General features: G+C 43.9%; 1 protein-coding gene across 2 annotated transcripts; it reads right to left on the bottom strand.

Moving 5' to 3' along the window:
* Positions 1 to 1,195: 1,195 nt before the first annotated feature.
* Positions 1,196 to 15,532, bottom strand: NUP54 (nucleoporin 54). 2 transcript variants are annotated; one of them, XM_076337437.1, is made up of 13 exons: positions 14,579 to 15,532; positions 12,694 to 12,855; positions 10,250 to 10,333; positions 9,983 to 10,117; positions 9,031 to 9,260; positions 6,004 to 6,191; positions 5,251 to 5,447; positions 4,186 to 4,240; positions 3,531 to 3,624; positions 2,917 to 3,024; positions 2,406 to 2,525; positions 1,939 to 2,049; positions 1,196 to 1,549 (listed from the first exon to the last, which is right to left on the bottom strand). In XM_076337437.1, the coding sequence occupies exons 1-13, from the start codon at positions 14,628 to 14,630 to the stop codon at positions 1,421 to 1,423; spliced, it is 1,665 nt and encodes a 554-aa protein (XP_076193552.1). In that variant the 5' UTR covers positions 14,631 to 15,532; the 3' UTR covers positions 1,196 to 1,420. The 2 variants fall into 2 exon arrangements, with proteins under 2 accessions (XP_076193552.1, XP_076193553.1); XM_076337438.1 differs by lacking the exon at positions 12,694 to 12,855.
* Positions 15,533 to 15,681: the final 149 nt, after the last annotated feature.

Raw genomic sequence — 15,681 nt, 5'->3', positions numbered from 1 at the left:
CTCTAGCAGGGGTGCTATGATAGAAGACTTCACTTTGACTGCTATCCTGGCCCTTGCAAAAGAGAATCCTTGCCTCATTCGATTTCTTAGAAGAGTCCCTGCTAGAGCCTGTCTTGCACATTTGAGATACTTTATGAATCGGAACCGTGCTTCCAAAAAGAAACTAATCCTTTTCGCCTTTTATTACAGTTCCACATACACTTTTTTCAACTGTAATGGAACCATGCTTCCCAAAATAAACTCTCTCAAATGCACAATACAGGCTCTAGCATGCTGAGGCTGTATTTCTATTTTTCTCTTCCAAATGTTATGAATGGAATTTTTTTTTTTTTTTTTTTATGGCTAATGAACAAAATTATTCTGTCTCTACCCCTTTTGAGTTGTTTCTGTTGTACAAACTCCTACTGTGGAAAATAATGTGGTTTTGTTTCAGTCATTTTCAGTGACTTTTGTAATCAGGAAAAAAGGCAACTTGGTGGCGGTGGGGGAATCTGTCTCTCCAATGCATGTAGTAGCCACCTGCTCTGCAGTATTTGGTATCAGGTAGGATCTAAGGGACCTGACCTTGTATTTTAGTTTGGGGACTGAGGCTGCCAAGCAGCCCTGTGGCACTGGGTTTGATAGTCTGTTACCTGCAGTGGCTGGAGGAGAGTGAAGCCATTCACCTGCTTTGCTGATGTAGCTGAGAAAGAGCCAACACCATGCACAAGTTATTACAAAGTCAGACTGAATTTATTACTCTCCAGCAATTAAAAAAAAAGGCAGAAGACAACGTCTAGACATTCTGTTGTTACTTAAGGGGCAGCAAAGCTTTGTATAATCCACATATGTAAAGTGATAAAAATATAACCTTCAGATCCTTGCAGTCCAAAGGAATGACAGAAACTGGAAACATCAACTTCCTGCAGCTTGCCCCAGCAAACTACTGGTATTGCAGAGACCGACATCGTTACAGCAACATACATATCTGTAATGATTTAAATTAGCTGTTTACATAATGATGTTACTTGATTGTTTTGACCAAAACATCGAAGCGGGCTAAGCTTGCCACAAACCAAGTCACAAGTGGAACAATTCCCTCGGCACTGTATTTCTAGGACAACGTTGTTGTAAAAAAAGGGGGGAAAAAAAAAAAAAGAAAAAATGTACAATAGTACATATAGTTTTATAGTAAAATGGTATCTGAACAGATTCAGTTTTCCTTCTTTTATTAAAGCATATACAGCTTTATAAAATATAAACCTTCCAAAGGTCAAGTTCAAAAGCTTAGAAGAGGCTTTGCTAATTCTAAAGATAACAGCCAAAATACCATTGTTCCTAGAAGATACGTGTTTTATTTTACCTCAACAGTTTTAGCCTTGGAAGGTGAACCATGAACTCGAGTAATGTGTTCTGTGTAAGCCCAGCAGCATCCACCACGTCAACTGAAGACTCCTCCTCTGATGGGAATGCTCTCGTTCAGCCCATGTTCTATAAGTTTGATATCTTCCAAGTCATCCTTTATAATGCTAATTAGGTGGCTCAGGCCTTCTTGCTGCTGCTTCAAATGCTGCAGATGATAGTTTAAAAGACAGCATGAGCATAGTTCAACTCATATTTTAAGTAATATTTCTCAAAGGTGCCATGTCTGGTGGCCTTGGCACATTGAAAAGCCTGGCATAATTTCTTTGGAAGAAGGAAAAGCAGCATTTTCTGGACTAATAGCCTGACTGCATCGAGTGGCTTTGTACAATACCGTGATGCACTGTCACTGAAAACAATAAAAAGGACTTCATCATCAAACAATTAATGCACTGTCACTGAAAACAATAAAAAGGACTTCATCATCAAACAATTACAAAAACATGACATTCTGAATACATCTCCCAAGTTAGTGCGTAGCTAGCTTAAATTATGAAGTTCAGAGAGTATCCCAGGATTCCACCCAGTAATACTTACTTGCTTGATTTCCCTTAAGAGGTCTGCATCTATGTAATAGCGCTCTTCAGCCCGCACTGCTCCAAAGTGGTTTTGCATCCTGATTTGGGACATGAGCTCATTCAGTCTGCCCTGGGAACAGAAACAGGCTTAAATCAAATGCAACTCATTTACATCTGTCAGAGCTCCAGCATGTACTACTCCTTGAGTCACCAGGGCAGGAAGCATTGCCACTCATTCCATTTTTAATTTTTTTTTTTGGAAGACGTGCAAAGGGCAAGCAACTCCAATACTTCCAAGAACTCAAAAATACTTAAATACCTATCAGTCATACAGCAAAGAGCTTGATGCTACAACCTAGTAACACTGCTGGACTTCTCTTCTGAAAGCTTTCCACAACAAATACATTTGCATGGTTTGGAAAACTTACTTACATTCTTTTGTGAGGAAAAAACAGAGTTGTTGGCAAAGTTCTATTAGCTACTCACCTTGAACTGCGTAGGTGCATTAAGTTCACACTGAATCGTATCTAACTGTACACGAAGCTGCTCTTCGTCTGCTTGAATGGCATAACCGCTTTTCCTTTGGATCTCCTGCTTTATTAACACCTACAAAAGAAGGCTTTGAGGTTCATTAGAGAAGACTTTGCCCACCTCTTTCCCCACTAGCCCATCCACATGTCTTTTTGCCCTTCCTCCAGCACATCTCTCATCAGATTTGTTCTGTCGTTTAGTCTGCTGCTCCGAGACCTCAGGGCAGTCCCGTGGCTTCCGAGTAAGTGACAGAGAAGGTTCCCAAAGCAGTAAGACACGCTGCGCACCTGAAGCTTTCCCTGACAGCTCTGCCTGTTACTTAAAGCAATACCGTTTAGATGAAGTCAGAATTTCATTTTCAACATCGGCCATGCGCAAGACTGCACAGGTCATCCTGCCCCCTCTCAGTTTGCCTTCTGGCACTAGACTGTGTGTCAGAAAGAGTTATTTAGACTATCCGTGTTACCTGTAACGTTCTGTGAGAAAGCGCCATCAGTTTCCTTTTGTACTGTGCAATTTTCGCCATAGTTGTCGTTTGGTTTTTCTGCAGCTCACTGATATCTTCTGATATTATCTGCAGAGGAGATGGGGTCAGCTGGAAGTCATAACAGTTTCCGATAACAGAACACATTAGTCCTGATTTGAAACCAGGAGTTTCAAAACAGTACTCAGTCCAGCAACTTAGCGTCCTCGCCCAAGATGCTTCCAGAAAGCTTTTCGCTAGACCTCTACTGTTCTGGTTTCTATTTAGTTTCATATGCAACTGGGATTTTCAGAAGGCATCAGAAAACTGGGTGACCAAATTAGAGTCTATGCCAGTGCAACTTAATTCAGCTGGTTTGAATTAGCCTATAACAACACAGCAAGTTTGAACCTGAGAAAAACCAAAGCCAAAACGTACCGCTTGGTTTTTGGCCAAAAGATATAATTAAGGAACATATTAAGAAATAGTGATAAAGAGTCACAGACCCATGCACATAGTTTCGGTTTTCAACACACAGGAGGCATGGGGGGGAGGGTCACTTAATAGCACATCCTTTGTCAACAACAAGCAGTCATGATGAAGATGAGAAACCTTACATCTAATCGAGTTTGATGCTGTTTGGTCATCTGATCTTGGACCTTCAATCTTCTCAACAGTTCCTTGAAACCCACCATTGGCACAGGAATAAGCCTACAAAAATACAAATATTTCTTACAACGCATTTTTCACGTGGTATGAATTAACAATTACGAATATAATCTAAAGTTACATATGATCTTGGCCTATTATAAATTAATATAATACATAAACATATCTTGTTTTGCTAAGTTCTACAGTCCTCACTATTCCTAACAACCTGTTCCTTTTTCATGAAGAAATCAGCCTAAGTTATCTGTAACCGCTGGAGGGTACAAGGGTACATCACTTCCAGCTGCAGGCATAAAGAGAAAAAACCGTAACGGTTGCAAAACAAAGAAAGAAGTCACAATAACTAGTCCATATAATGGAGGACACCACAACTTGAAGTCATGCAAGTAAGGCTCTTTATCCTGACAAACCTTAAGCACCTAAATGGGTAAAGGGATTACACAGGCATTTCTAGTAATCCTCACCGCTTCGAATGAGATCAGCACTTGACAAAGTTATTCTCTAGGAAGTTTCTTACAAGTTACCTGAAGGGTACTACACAATATTATATATTTCTCCCCTTTCCAAGTCTTTTGTAATACTCAGACAGACTATTAGACTTACTTGTCAGGATCAGGATTATCAACTTTGGCTTGTTCCCATATAATTGGATCAACACCTTAAAAAACCCAAACAAACAAGTTTTTAGTATGGATAGATCTGAACAGATATCACATCTTACAGCTGTTAAGCAGGAAAAATACTAGGAAATACACACACCCTGTGAGCTACGCTAACCTGACTGACTGTTCTACAAATAAAGGTTAATTAAACAAGGGTAGTTCTTAAAAGTCTTGGTCCCGAACTGTGGCAGTAAGTTCAGTCCAAAAGGCTGTCAAGCATTTCTACTGGTTTGAAAGGAACAACCAACAGGTGATCAAATCGGACAATCCATACTTCAAGGGGAAAAATTCCCATCTTTTCCACTGTATGCTACACTTGGGTCATCTTTCCTCTTCAAGTTGCTTATTGTATTTAAAAAAAAAAAATTAAAAAAGCAGTAATTAAGCAATCAAAGAACTAAACCAGTTGGCAAAATAATCCCAGTAGGAATTATGACAGTTCCTAACAGGATTTGTCTAAGGATTTTATCTGTTGACAGAACAGTTGCTTGTTTTGCCATGAACTTCTTCACTGGGCAAATACATAAAACAAAAGCAGCCTAATTGTACATGTACATCAAAATCATGATGCAAGTTACTACATCCTCCATGAACAGCACTTAACTACTCTAAAACAGAGCTGTATACCTACTATCTGTGGCCACATATACAGGCTAAGTGAGCCCCCCAAAAACTAGTAAGTGAATATAGGACATGGTTATTCTGATGTTTACCTTTGTTTTTTTTAGTTGGACAAGTTGAAGTGATTTATGATGGCTAAATCATATAGTATGGTGTTGTGTGGCATACTACTGATAAATCATAACTGTCTTGGTGGACTACATTGCACTTCAGTGGGAAAACTGGCTGTAATTAAAACCACTACGTCAGTATGCCAGAATGCCTTGGAAACTCTTGAGTTTTAAAAGGTGTTTTCCAGTGGGACGACAGCTGCATTTTTCCCGGAGACCCAAAAAAGCCCCAGCAGAGGCCCAACCGTGCCCCTGCGCAGCCCCAGACCACGTACCGGCAGGAGGGTTCTGCAAGAGCTGTTTGACTTGTGCCGGGGAAAGCTCTGTTCTGGCCATGGAGAGACTGACCCCCAGCTGCTGCAGGGACGATTTTATGTTGGCTTGTTCAAAGTGGGCGTAGAGGGTCGTTGCAGGAACTCTCCTCGAAGTGCCGTTGGGCGAGCGCTCAACAACGTAAATGATCACTTCTGTCCTGAGCAAGACAAAATGTGTACTGTCAGGAAAAGGTCAGCAGCATATAAAAACTAACACAATAAAGAACAACCCTAAATCTAAGTTACCACTTCTCCCCGCTGACTGTTAACTTCCTTTAGCTAACTGAGATATAAAGTACCAGTAAAGCTAGGGTTTAACATAGCAAGGCAGAAAGAGGAAAGCTGTAAGTATCCTACAAAATTACATTCTCATATACCTCATAGCTCCTAAAATACCAAGTATTTATCCCACCTTCATGGTTAGCATCCTCATCTCCAATTTTTGCTGCTGAGCAGGGCCTGAAGAAGCCTATTTCCTGACCTGAGCTGAGATCCCTCAGCTGTGCACTCCAGCAAAAGCAAGAACATACACAGGAAAGATACTGGACTTAATGCCTTAAGAAAAAGCAACACAAAGGAATGAGAGACATGAAATCAAACTCAGGATGAACAGATCTAAAATCAAGGAGAAAGGGAGACAGAGTAGACTAAGCACCAACCCTTTATAACATGCAATACCGGATAAAAAGGCAAAACTGCATGAAGTTCACATACTGGTCATCTGGCAATGTCTTAACACCTTCTACGTTGACAGTGAGCGTCTGGTTTCCTCCCAGAATTTTGTGTAGTGATTCTACGAGCTGCTGCTGCTGGCTTCGAATATCTGTTTCTTTTCTGTTAAAGACCAAGACCACGAGGCCATCTTCATCTTTGTTGTTGGGCATTAAACTGTAACCCACAGCCTGCAAACAAACAAACAAAAACTGGGGATATATTACTTAGCAAAAGCATATCTGTGTGGCATGAAGGGGAGGGGCTAAACCCCTCAATTTTTAGAGCAACCGGTTCAAAATTTAAGTTACGACACACTCAGAGATGCAGAAACATAAAATCAATCCCTCTTTAAAATGTTCTCTCACAAGGCCACCAGTACAGTAGCTCTGGAAACAGTTCAGATTTTTACAAAAAGTTTGTCAGTATCCATTCCCCATCTTAAAAAAAAAAAAAAAAAAAAAAGCGCCATGGATTGGGAGATGCCAGCTCAGCAGGGTATTTATGCTACTTCAGAGCTGATATCAATCAGGAACATTTTACAAATTTACACTTTTTCTAAGTTGCAAAAGGAACCAGAGGACCAGACTTGAATACAGAAAAATTACTAGAGTTCCAGAAGAGTTTTACAACATTACATGTCCAGATGTCTGAATGAAAAACAGTTACTGACATAACCCAATCGAAAGATAAGCCAACCATAAACCTTTATGGATTTCTTAGCGTTTTCCTACTGTAGATCCGGACAGTTTGCATGGCAGTACAAGTCAAAATATGGACGCAGAATATTTCTACCAGCTGAGACATGCAACAAGTAAGGTTCTCACACAAGAATTTGGGACAGCCAATTTTCCTTGTGTTAGCAAGTGTCATGGGTTCTTTGTGCAATTGCTTATGAAGTTTAATGTTATCTTTATTGTTGCTGCGATAAAGCTGTAGTAAGGTTGGGTGTTTAATTCAACATCATAATCTAATACAGGAACACGTGTTGCCATCTGTGCTAAGTACCAGCGTGCTTTCCCTGTTTCAAAAACAATCCTGTCAGCTCCAGCATAAACTCCACATGACTTGTAAGGAAGACCTAAACTGTTAACTCGTTATAAGCAAAAGCAGAGCGGCAGTTCTCATCTCATCTTGCCTATGAACTGTCACACCAACATATCACCGGTGACATGTTGGACAGCGGGTGCTTTTTAAGGCCCTGACACTGCATGTGGGTGGGTGACTTGCTCCTTTCCCCTTGTGCAAGTTCAGCTGAAGAGAGAAATGAGTTGGGGATGTGCCCAAGAGCCTGGTCTTTGTCAGCAGAGGAATTCCCTGCGATGGTAAGCCTCGTGGAATCAGCCTTCTTCGGTTGGGCCGTCCTGTCATGGAGCACAACGGTGACAGCTAAGGAAGAATTTGGTTTTAAGCACACCCCTTTCACTTTCATAGTTGTGAAAGAGGCCCACACCGTGGGGAAAGACTTGCCAGTACACAGACGACTAAATCTCATTATGTGCAAAGTAGTACTAAGACCACAGGCACATGACTCCTCTGGTATTTCTGTTTAAAATAAATAAATCTTTCACGATTTCTGTATGCAATTAAGTATTTTCAAACTATAACGGATTTTCTACTCCGTTGTGGTCCTTCAAATGACGGCCTGTATCACATACCTCTGAAGCACACTTTTCTTGGTTAAGAGCTGCATGCTTCTCATTTGTTCTAGAGCTGGAATTGTGTACAAGTGGATTCCCTGAACACCTGTGAAACCCTTCAGGTAATGCTTCATTCTTATCAGATGCCTGATGCTTACAGAGGCAATAAACCAAAGTAGCCACTTTGCTCCGATACCTTTGCTACCAACTTCTCCACTATTTTCCTTAGGCATCTGCCATTGCTAGCATACATCGAACTTTTCACTATTTCACTTAAGGTATGTGAATCCATAATGGCATTAGTAATACTCAAGTCATAGGGACAAAAGTAAACCTCGTACGCGGCACTGTCTAACTTGAAAAGAAAACTTCTCCTTTTGGTAAATGAAGCTCCAAAATAACCAATTTTGTATCACACAAGTTATACTTCGCAATTTTTCAAAGCCCAGAAAACTCTAAAGCCACTTCAGGCAACAACTTACAAGAAAGTAAGCTTTCAGATGCATTATCAACAAAATATTCAAGGTAACACCTAAAAAGGTAATGCAACAGAAACCAAACATTGGTTATGCAGGCACTCGGCTGCTGCAAAGATTTTATAAAAGCGTCATGATGTGCATAATCAAAACTAGTCTTAATTAGGTATTAACCTACATTCAGGTTAGAAAGTTTGCACTTCAAAGAATCAGCTTGGCAAAGGAGGGTATCACCATGCCTGACCCAAATCCACTTCCAAGTCTGAAGCTTAGCAAGAAAGTCAGCAGGCACAAGATTTACGGAGGATGAAGAGCAACATATTCTTTGTTGACATGAGAAGCAAGATCTGGAACTGGTGATGATCTAGTACAAGGAATGGAGTCAGCTTTAGCACTGGCAAGGATAAAGGCAGAAGAAAGCTGAAGGCTGCTGTATTTAAAACGGTATGCATGGGCCAGGTTCACAGAGGGGTTTTCTAATGTAGGCAAAGCGATGAAGAAAGACCGTGAAGTTCTTATTCCAGATGCTAAGTTTCTTTCAGATGTGAAGGTTATTTTAAATAGTTTCTCTAATATTGTAACCTAAACAAATACACATTAAAATTCATTTCCAGAGATCTGCTCCAACCACACATGCACCAATCTGAACGCTATCATAGAAAAAGGTTAGTTTCATCATCCACATACGCACTCATTATCTAGTACCTCAACAACACCCAGATTTCTAGCATCTATAAATCTTCAAACCTTTTAATTAGCATGCATCAGAGTTGTGTACATTACCTGGAAAAATACTGTTTCAGAAAACTCATAACAGTAACAAAATCTGATTTAACGCTCACGAGACACCCAGACTCCGGGCAAGCAGAGTAACTGCTTCAGAACTGTTTGCGGGCAGTTGAACAATTCCATACCTTAAACCTGCAAAAGGGGTTTTCCTGCGTGAACTCCACTGGGGCGATGTTATTGTTGAAGTAACCTTTGCCTGTTCCCCAGAAGGCCTGAAGCTGGTTCCATTTTGCCAAAATAGCATCCCTCTCATCTCCTAAGAGTGTCGGAGCCGAGAGGGCACTGGCTGTATTGATGAGCTGGTTCGACTGGGCAGGTGTCTGAGCAGGCTGGCTGAACAAGCCGCTTCCTAATGCTGTGTTGGATGAAGAAAAACAAATGAACTCCTTTTACCAACCAAGACAGACTTGCTTGCTAACACATACCATCTGCGCATCATTGGTATCACGTCTTTTCACATTTTGAGAAGCAAAATAAAGCACAGAATAAATAACTCACTATCAGATAATGTTTTTTAAAAGCGTCTTTTTACACCCAATCTTCATCAGCAACAGAAGTTCCTGGATGCAGAGTTAGAAGAAAAGATTTATTCTTTTTTCTTTAAATGAGACGTCTATATTCACCCATGACATCATCTGGCACCTTCGATATCTAAATCTGAAGGGTAGATTTGTTATTATAAATTCAGTGGACTCAGAGCCTGCAGCTGGTCATTATCCAACTCGCATTTAAACTAAACTCAAGACTCTTTTTCTCCCCTTTCTAGTAATGCCATGACTGCCAACATCAATTCTGTAACTACTGTTTCTACCATTGCCAAACCAAAGGGGTGAATATTGTTGTCGGGAACTCAAGGGTGAAGCTCAGAAACTTGCTTGAGCTCTAGTTTAAGAAAAAGGCAAGGGCTGCAACCGTAGGCATTTCAAAAGCCAAATTTCTGAGAAGTCTCCATCAATCAGGAGATAAGTGTAACAGCCTCCTTTTATAATATACTTCTGTCCTACTACTTGCGCGCCTGTTGCAGTCTTACGCTTTCGTTGCTAAGGAAGGGGTAAATCAAGAGAAGGCCATACTTACTGGTCTGTTGCTGCTGCGTACCGAAGCCTCCGAAGCCTAGCCCAGTTCCCAACCCACTACCCAAGCCAGTTCCAGTTCCTGTGCCAAAACTAGTACCAAATCCAAAGCCTTTGTTCTGGGTACCACCAAAGAGTCCTGGGGAAATAAGCAAAACGCTATTGAGAAAAACAAGAGACTAGTACCTGTGAAATGCAAAACGTTATTGTGAAGGGCTGATGCCCTACTGTTCATTCTAAAGCAAATACTTTCAGATTTGTGCTCTCTTACCGCTGGTGCCTGTATTGCTGGGAGCAGAGAAACTAAATGCTGGTCCCGCAGTGGTGGTAGTTGTCCCAAATCCTCCAAACGCACCTAACAAACAAAGTTTGCAAGTAAGGCAGACAGCACATTGTGAGTGGCAGCCGTGCATAACATGACGATAAACCACACGCTTCAAGGGGTGTTATGAGAAAAGATGTTGACAGATGGATGTATTATGTTACAAGCATGTAGTTCACATTGATCATGGGTATCGAGTTCATTGTCCGAGGAAATGGGGGAGAAAACATGAACCAGAAAGCCAATACGTCTATGGTGTGTCAAGAAAGCAAATAAAAAAGCAGCAGTTAACTAACATCCTGCTCCTTTACCAGCAGGATGTGCTTTCCTTCGTGACAGACACAACTAGTAATAGTATTTCTTAGATTCATTCTCAGGAATACTTCTAGTCAATATCGTTGCTAAGTGTTTAATAAACCATCTGATGTTTTGTAAGCTTTTTAAACATTCCTAACCTCTTCAGAGCAAAAATAGAAACAAATCAAGTAAAGCTTGAGGCTAGGGTGCACACAATTGCTGTGCTGACATGGGAATGCTGTCACAGCAACGATTTCTTTCTACACACAGGTAAAATTCTACAAGGTCTTTTTTTTTTTTTTTTTTTTTTTTAAGCCTAGTTTCCCTGTCATCATCCCCATTAAATCTCACTTTGAGGTTCAACCACTATCAGAGGAAGACGGATGCAAAAGCCATCAGCCTTCCACAGATCTGCAGGAAAACCAGTCACTGGCTAGCAGGAGGAGACCTAAGGGAGGGCCTGAGCTCCACTGTGCCAGAGAAAGCCCCAAGAACCCCATCTTCCCATTTGCCCCCTCAGAAGAGGTGCCCCGATACAGGGTGGCTGTGCCGAGACCGGTGCTACCGGCCCGGACAGCCTCCCAGCGCATGAGACTGCACAAGTGCTGGATGCCACCACACCACCTCTTTGCTACGGTGGTGCAAAAGCACCATCGGCCCGAGGTGCAGCCTGTGGACATCTGACTAGCCCTGGAGAGCAAAGTCTCCCCGTTTCAAGCTGTTTTTACATGTATTCAAATGAAGAAAGACAGTCTGCTACGAAGTATTTGTCAAAAAGATGCTGCCACTCACAGGTCAATAGCAAAAAAAAAAAAAAAAGTCTTTTTAGACTTACTACACTTACTGTCCTCTTGTATACATACAAAATAAAAAGCTTAAACCAAAGTTGACATGCAATCACATTTTATTTTCATTCAGCAAACATCTTAATGCAAGTGGATATAATAAGTTGTTCCTTGTAATGTTCAAGTTTCAGTCCTACCAGCTAGTGAGAAACCCTAGTGGGAGTACCATCAGATGACACCATTTTTAGCTGGTTTTGTACTCACAGCAAATTTAGTCCTCCTTTCTTGAAAAAGGATCCAAGAGCGCAAACTGCTAAACAAAATTAAGTATGCAAGTTCTCTTCTGGAGTAGTTCAAATTCAGCTAAAGAAGTACAGTCCAATAGTGTTCATACCAAATAAAAACAAAATCAGACCCCTTGAGTGCACAAAACAGGTAAGAGTACGCTAACACAGGGAGCAATGACACTGTGGAATGAATGTAATTCCTATACGAGCAGCGGCAACGAGACCCCACGGGCTAATTCTACACGAGTTAAAAGCATTAGAAATCCATACAGTTAAGCATTTTTAGATGAAATGGAAGAGATTTAACTTGCAATTGTATCAGCTGATGACTCAGAACTGATGGATCTCCATGGGGCCGTGAACCGTTTTCTTAATCAACACCCAGCGCACACATCACGCACAAGACCCTCCCAGAAGCACAGAGAATCTCTTAACGAGAGCCTGGGACGCGTGCTATGCCAGGGTGCAGAACGGTCTTTAGGAAACAGAGATCACAGCGAGGGCTGTTCATTTTGTGCTGATCGTATAAAATTTGTTTCTCCACAGAAACTATCGAGGTGTAGTGCATTCATGACAGCCAACGGAAGGCCAATGAGGAGACACAGGGGAAGATGAAAAACATGACTGCAGTAGTCCAAGAATCTCATGTCAGGAAACGTGGCGTTAGGGACCAGCTCTGCAACTGTTCGTGATTGCCTGGATCTGAACGGAGAATTTTGCTAGGTAATCGAGGCTCAATTTTAGACCGGGTCAGACTGGTAGGTTACCACAATTCATTTCCTTTTCAGAGACTGAGTATTTGGTACATGGTTATTTTTCCTCAACAGCTATTTCTTGAGAATTTAATAGGCAAAAAACCCTATAAGCCTACGGCTCTCAAACCCGTTCCACTTTCAGAGCTTTTATCTCCAGCCTTCACTGGATACTAAGATTAGTACTAAATACAGATTCTCAGTTCGGAATGTAATTCTTGGACCCCTGCTGTTAACATTTATTACAGAATAAGTATTTATGCATTATCTACCTGCACTTGCCAGACTGTTACCAAAATTGAATGGTGGAGTTGAGGTAGTAGAAACACCGAAATTCCCAATATTAAAATTCACTGCAGGATTAGCAGTTAATCCGAAACCCCCAAAATTAAACCCACTGGCAGTGGAGTTTGTAGTCTCAAGCCCACCAAATCCTGACAAGCGGGAAGCAGAAAAAGAGCAAGGTAACATTAGTTCTAAGTAAAAGGTAGATTCAGGAAAGAAAAGCTAAAATATTTTTCCATCACCACGGACAAGACAGGCATAGTCAAAAACAAGAGTACGATATTGACTGGCATTAAACATTATTTATTGAACACAAGGAGGACAGTTAAAAGCTTTCTGTATAACCCACTCTCCCTACGTCACTGCTGTAAGCATGTTATTTTTCAACTATATTGCATATAAAGAGCTAACGTTTTCCCCATCTTATTTCAAAGCTATACATGAGAATATCCATGTGATTCAGCATTCCCGTTAAGAGTAATTTTTAACTGCCTAAGATGGCTCGATACAGCTGCGTCTGTACTAGTGTAACCGATAGTGGCATAGTTATTTCATAAGCTATCATCAGGAAAGCAAGAATAAACCATCTTCGTGCTAATACCATACCCACATATGAGCAGCGATAGCAGAATAACCACAAAATACAACTCCGGCAGCTGAGGCACCGTGCGTGCCTCAAATACTCCAGGGCGGACTTATTCAAGTTATATTCGCAAAACCTGTGCGCTCCAGCGCTTGCTGCTGACTTACCCAATGCATGCAGGTTTTTCAGCGCTAAGAAAAGTGGGCTAATACAGCGGCTCCCCGATTCCCTCCCCAGAAGTAGCTGAGAGGTTCATGCTAGACAGACAGACAGACAACGGGAAGTCCTGGGGTTCGATCCCAGAATTCCTTCTAATATTGGTCTGCGACCACAATAAACCTTGTGACAGCGTACAAGCAGTACAAGATGATCTTTTACTTTAAGATGGGGCCAGAAAGTCTGTGTCTAAGACAGCCAGAGTCGGAGCGAAAGCCCACACGGTAGAGCCCAGGCTAACCGCAGTGAAGATGAGCCCTGTCCGAAAGACTGATTCAGAGGGTCTACTCTAAGAGCCAGCGAAGAATTATTTTACTAAGTGAGAGTAAGGAAGGCTCTGGCTTACATTTCACCAAGCCTGACAGTCAACTGACAGCGGCAAAACAAGTGGGGAAAAGCCCATCTTCCTTTACAAGCCGAACGCTGCCTTTCACATTGCTCGAAGGTTAACTTCCAAGAGCATCTCATCCCAACAGGCGCACCACCGCCATCAAGAGCGCTGATCCCAGCGACCTGGCAGCATTAACCGTCCGTCACCACGTCACAAGCGCCCTACGAACGACTGACTCGGCAGGACCAAGCCCCGGACGCCTCCCGAGACGGACCCGCCGCCGCTGCGCAGGAGCCGTTCGTGCGGGAGGAGGGAAAGACCCGAACAGAACCCGGCCGGTGCGGTGGGGTGACCGAGAGCGGGCGGGAGAAAGCAGCGGGGGAGCTCGCATCTCACCGGCTCCGCCGCGGAGAGGCGAGAGGAGACGGCTAACGCCCGGCCTTGCCGAAACCGGCTCCGCACGGCCGCGCCCGCCGCGCTCCGGGCTCAACGGGGACCGGCGGGGACCGCGCGCCCCGCCACCGCCGAGGGGCTGCGGATGGCACCGGGGGTGGGGTGGGGGGACGGGACGGGGGGGACACGCGCGCCCCGACACGCGGCGTGTCACGTGCGGGGCGGCGGGCACGCGAGCCCAGGACCGTTGGGGCTCAGCCGCCACGCCGGGCGCGTCACGGGGGGGCAAGAAGGCTCCTCCCCGGCCCACGCTCGGCTCCTGCCGCCGCCCGGCACCCTCCGCGCTCACCGGTCGGGTTGGCGGCACCGGCGCCCGCCGTCGCCCCGAAGTTGAAGGCCATGAGCTGCTCGTCGGCGGGGCCGCGGGAGGCGCGCGCAGCCCCAGCGCGTCCGGCCAGAAACAAACCGCCGCCGCTTCCGGCCGCTGCCGCCAAGCGCTTCCGGGTGGCGCGGCCTCCCGGCCACCGCCGCGGGCTGTACCACTACGCGCGGCGGGGGGGAAAGGGAGGACGCCCAGCCCCGAGTCCCCGGCCACGGGGGACAGTTAAAAAGAAGGGGTAAGAAGCCTAAACATCTTCGCCTTGTACCTGCAGAAGAAAACGTCCTGTTTTCGGTTTAACAGAGACTCAAGAGAATCTCGCGGGGAAAAATATTCTCCCCGGTCGAAGAACGGAGGGACGGCAGCGATTTAGCAAGGAAAAGAAAAGCGCAGCTTGAAGTGCTGTACCATAAACAAACAGCAACACCGACTCAAAAAGCCAAAAAGCTTCAGAAAAAGAACAGCTCTGAAGGGCAAAGTCCCAGGTATGGCTAAGGGGGCACGGCACCCCCGTGCCAAGGGAGCCGTGGCGGACGGACACCAGAGCGAGCTCTAGCAGGAGAGCAACGCAGCTCCCGTAACTCACCAACCCCAACAAAAATCAGGGTTTACCGACTCAAAAAAGAGAGCTACACGGCTGTACCGTGCACCCACACAGCCTGGGGTCTCTCCGTACCTGCAGGGTCCCTGGCTGAGAAAGACCCCTTTCTTACTGGGGATCTGCCTTACAATGGCACCAGCAGTTCTCCCTTGTCCCCTTCCCCACCCCATGGACTTGGGGTCAGGCTTTCCCCGCTGTAGGAATTGGCAGGCAGCTAGGAAAGAAAATCCACTAGACTTTCCCTACGTGACAGGTTCTTTCCAGCAGTTGGCCAGGGAAGGACATGAACGGCACGAAAGCGCTGAGGTGGCTGTAACTCCAACAACATATCTGGCATCCAGAACGTGGCAAGAAGAGCAGCATCTGGGTAAAAGCAGAGCAAAGAAAGTTCCCAAGGTGTTTTCACAGAGTGTTATTTTCAGCCTAACTGCCCAGAAAGCAACATTTTGGGGGGGCGGGGAGAAGAGGTGAC

This window comes from Aptenodytes patagonicus, chromosome 4 (genome assembly GCF_965638725.1).
Source record: "Aptenodytes patagonicus chromosome 4, bAptPat1.pri.cur, whole genome shotgun sequence".
NCBI lineage: Eukaryota > Metazoa > Chordata > Aves > Sphenisciformes > Spheniscidae > Aptenodytes > Aptenodytes patagonicus.
The sequence above is the reverse complement of the archived record's forward strand: the minus strand, read 5'-3'. Positions and strand labels throughout refer to the sequence as shown.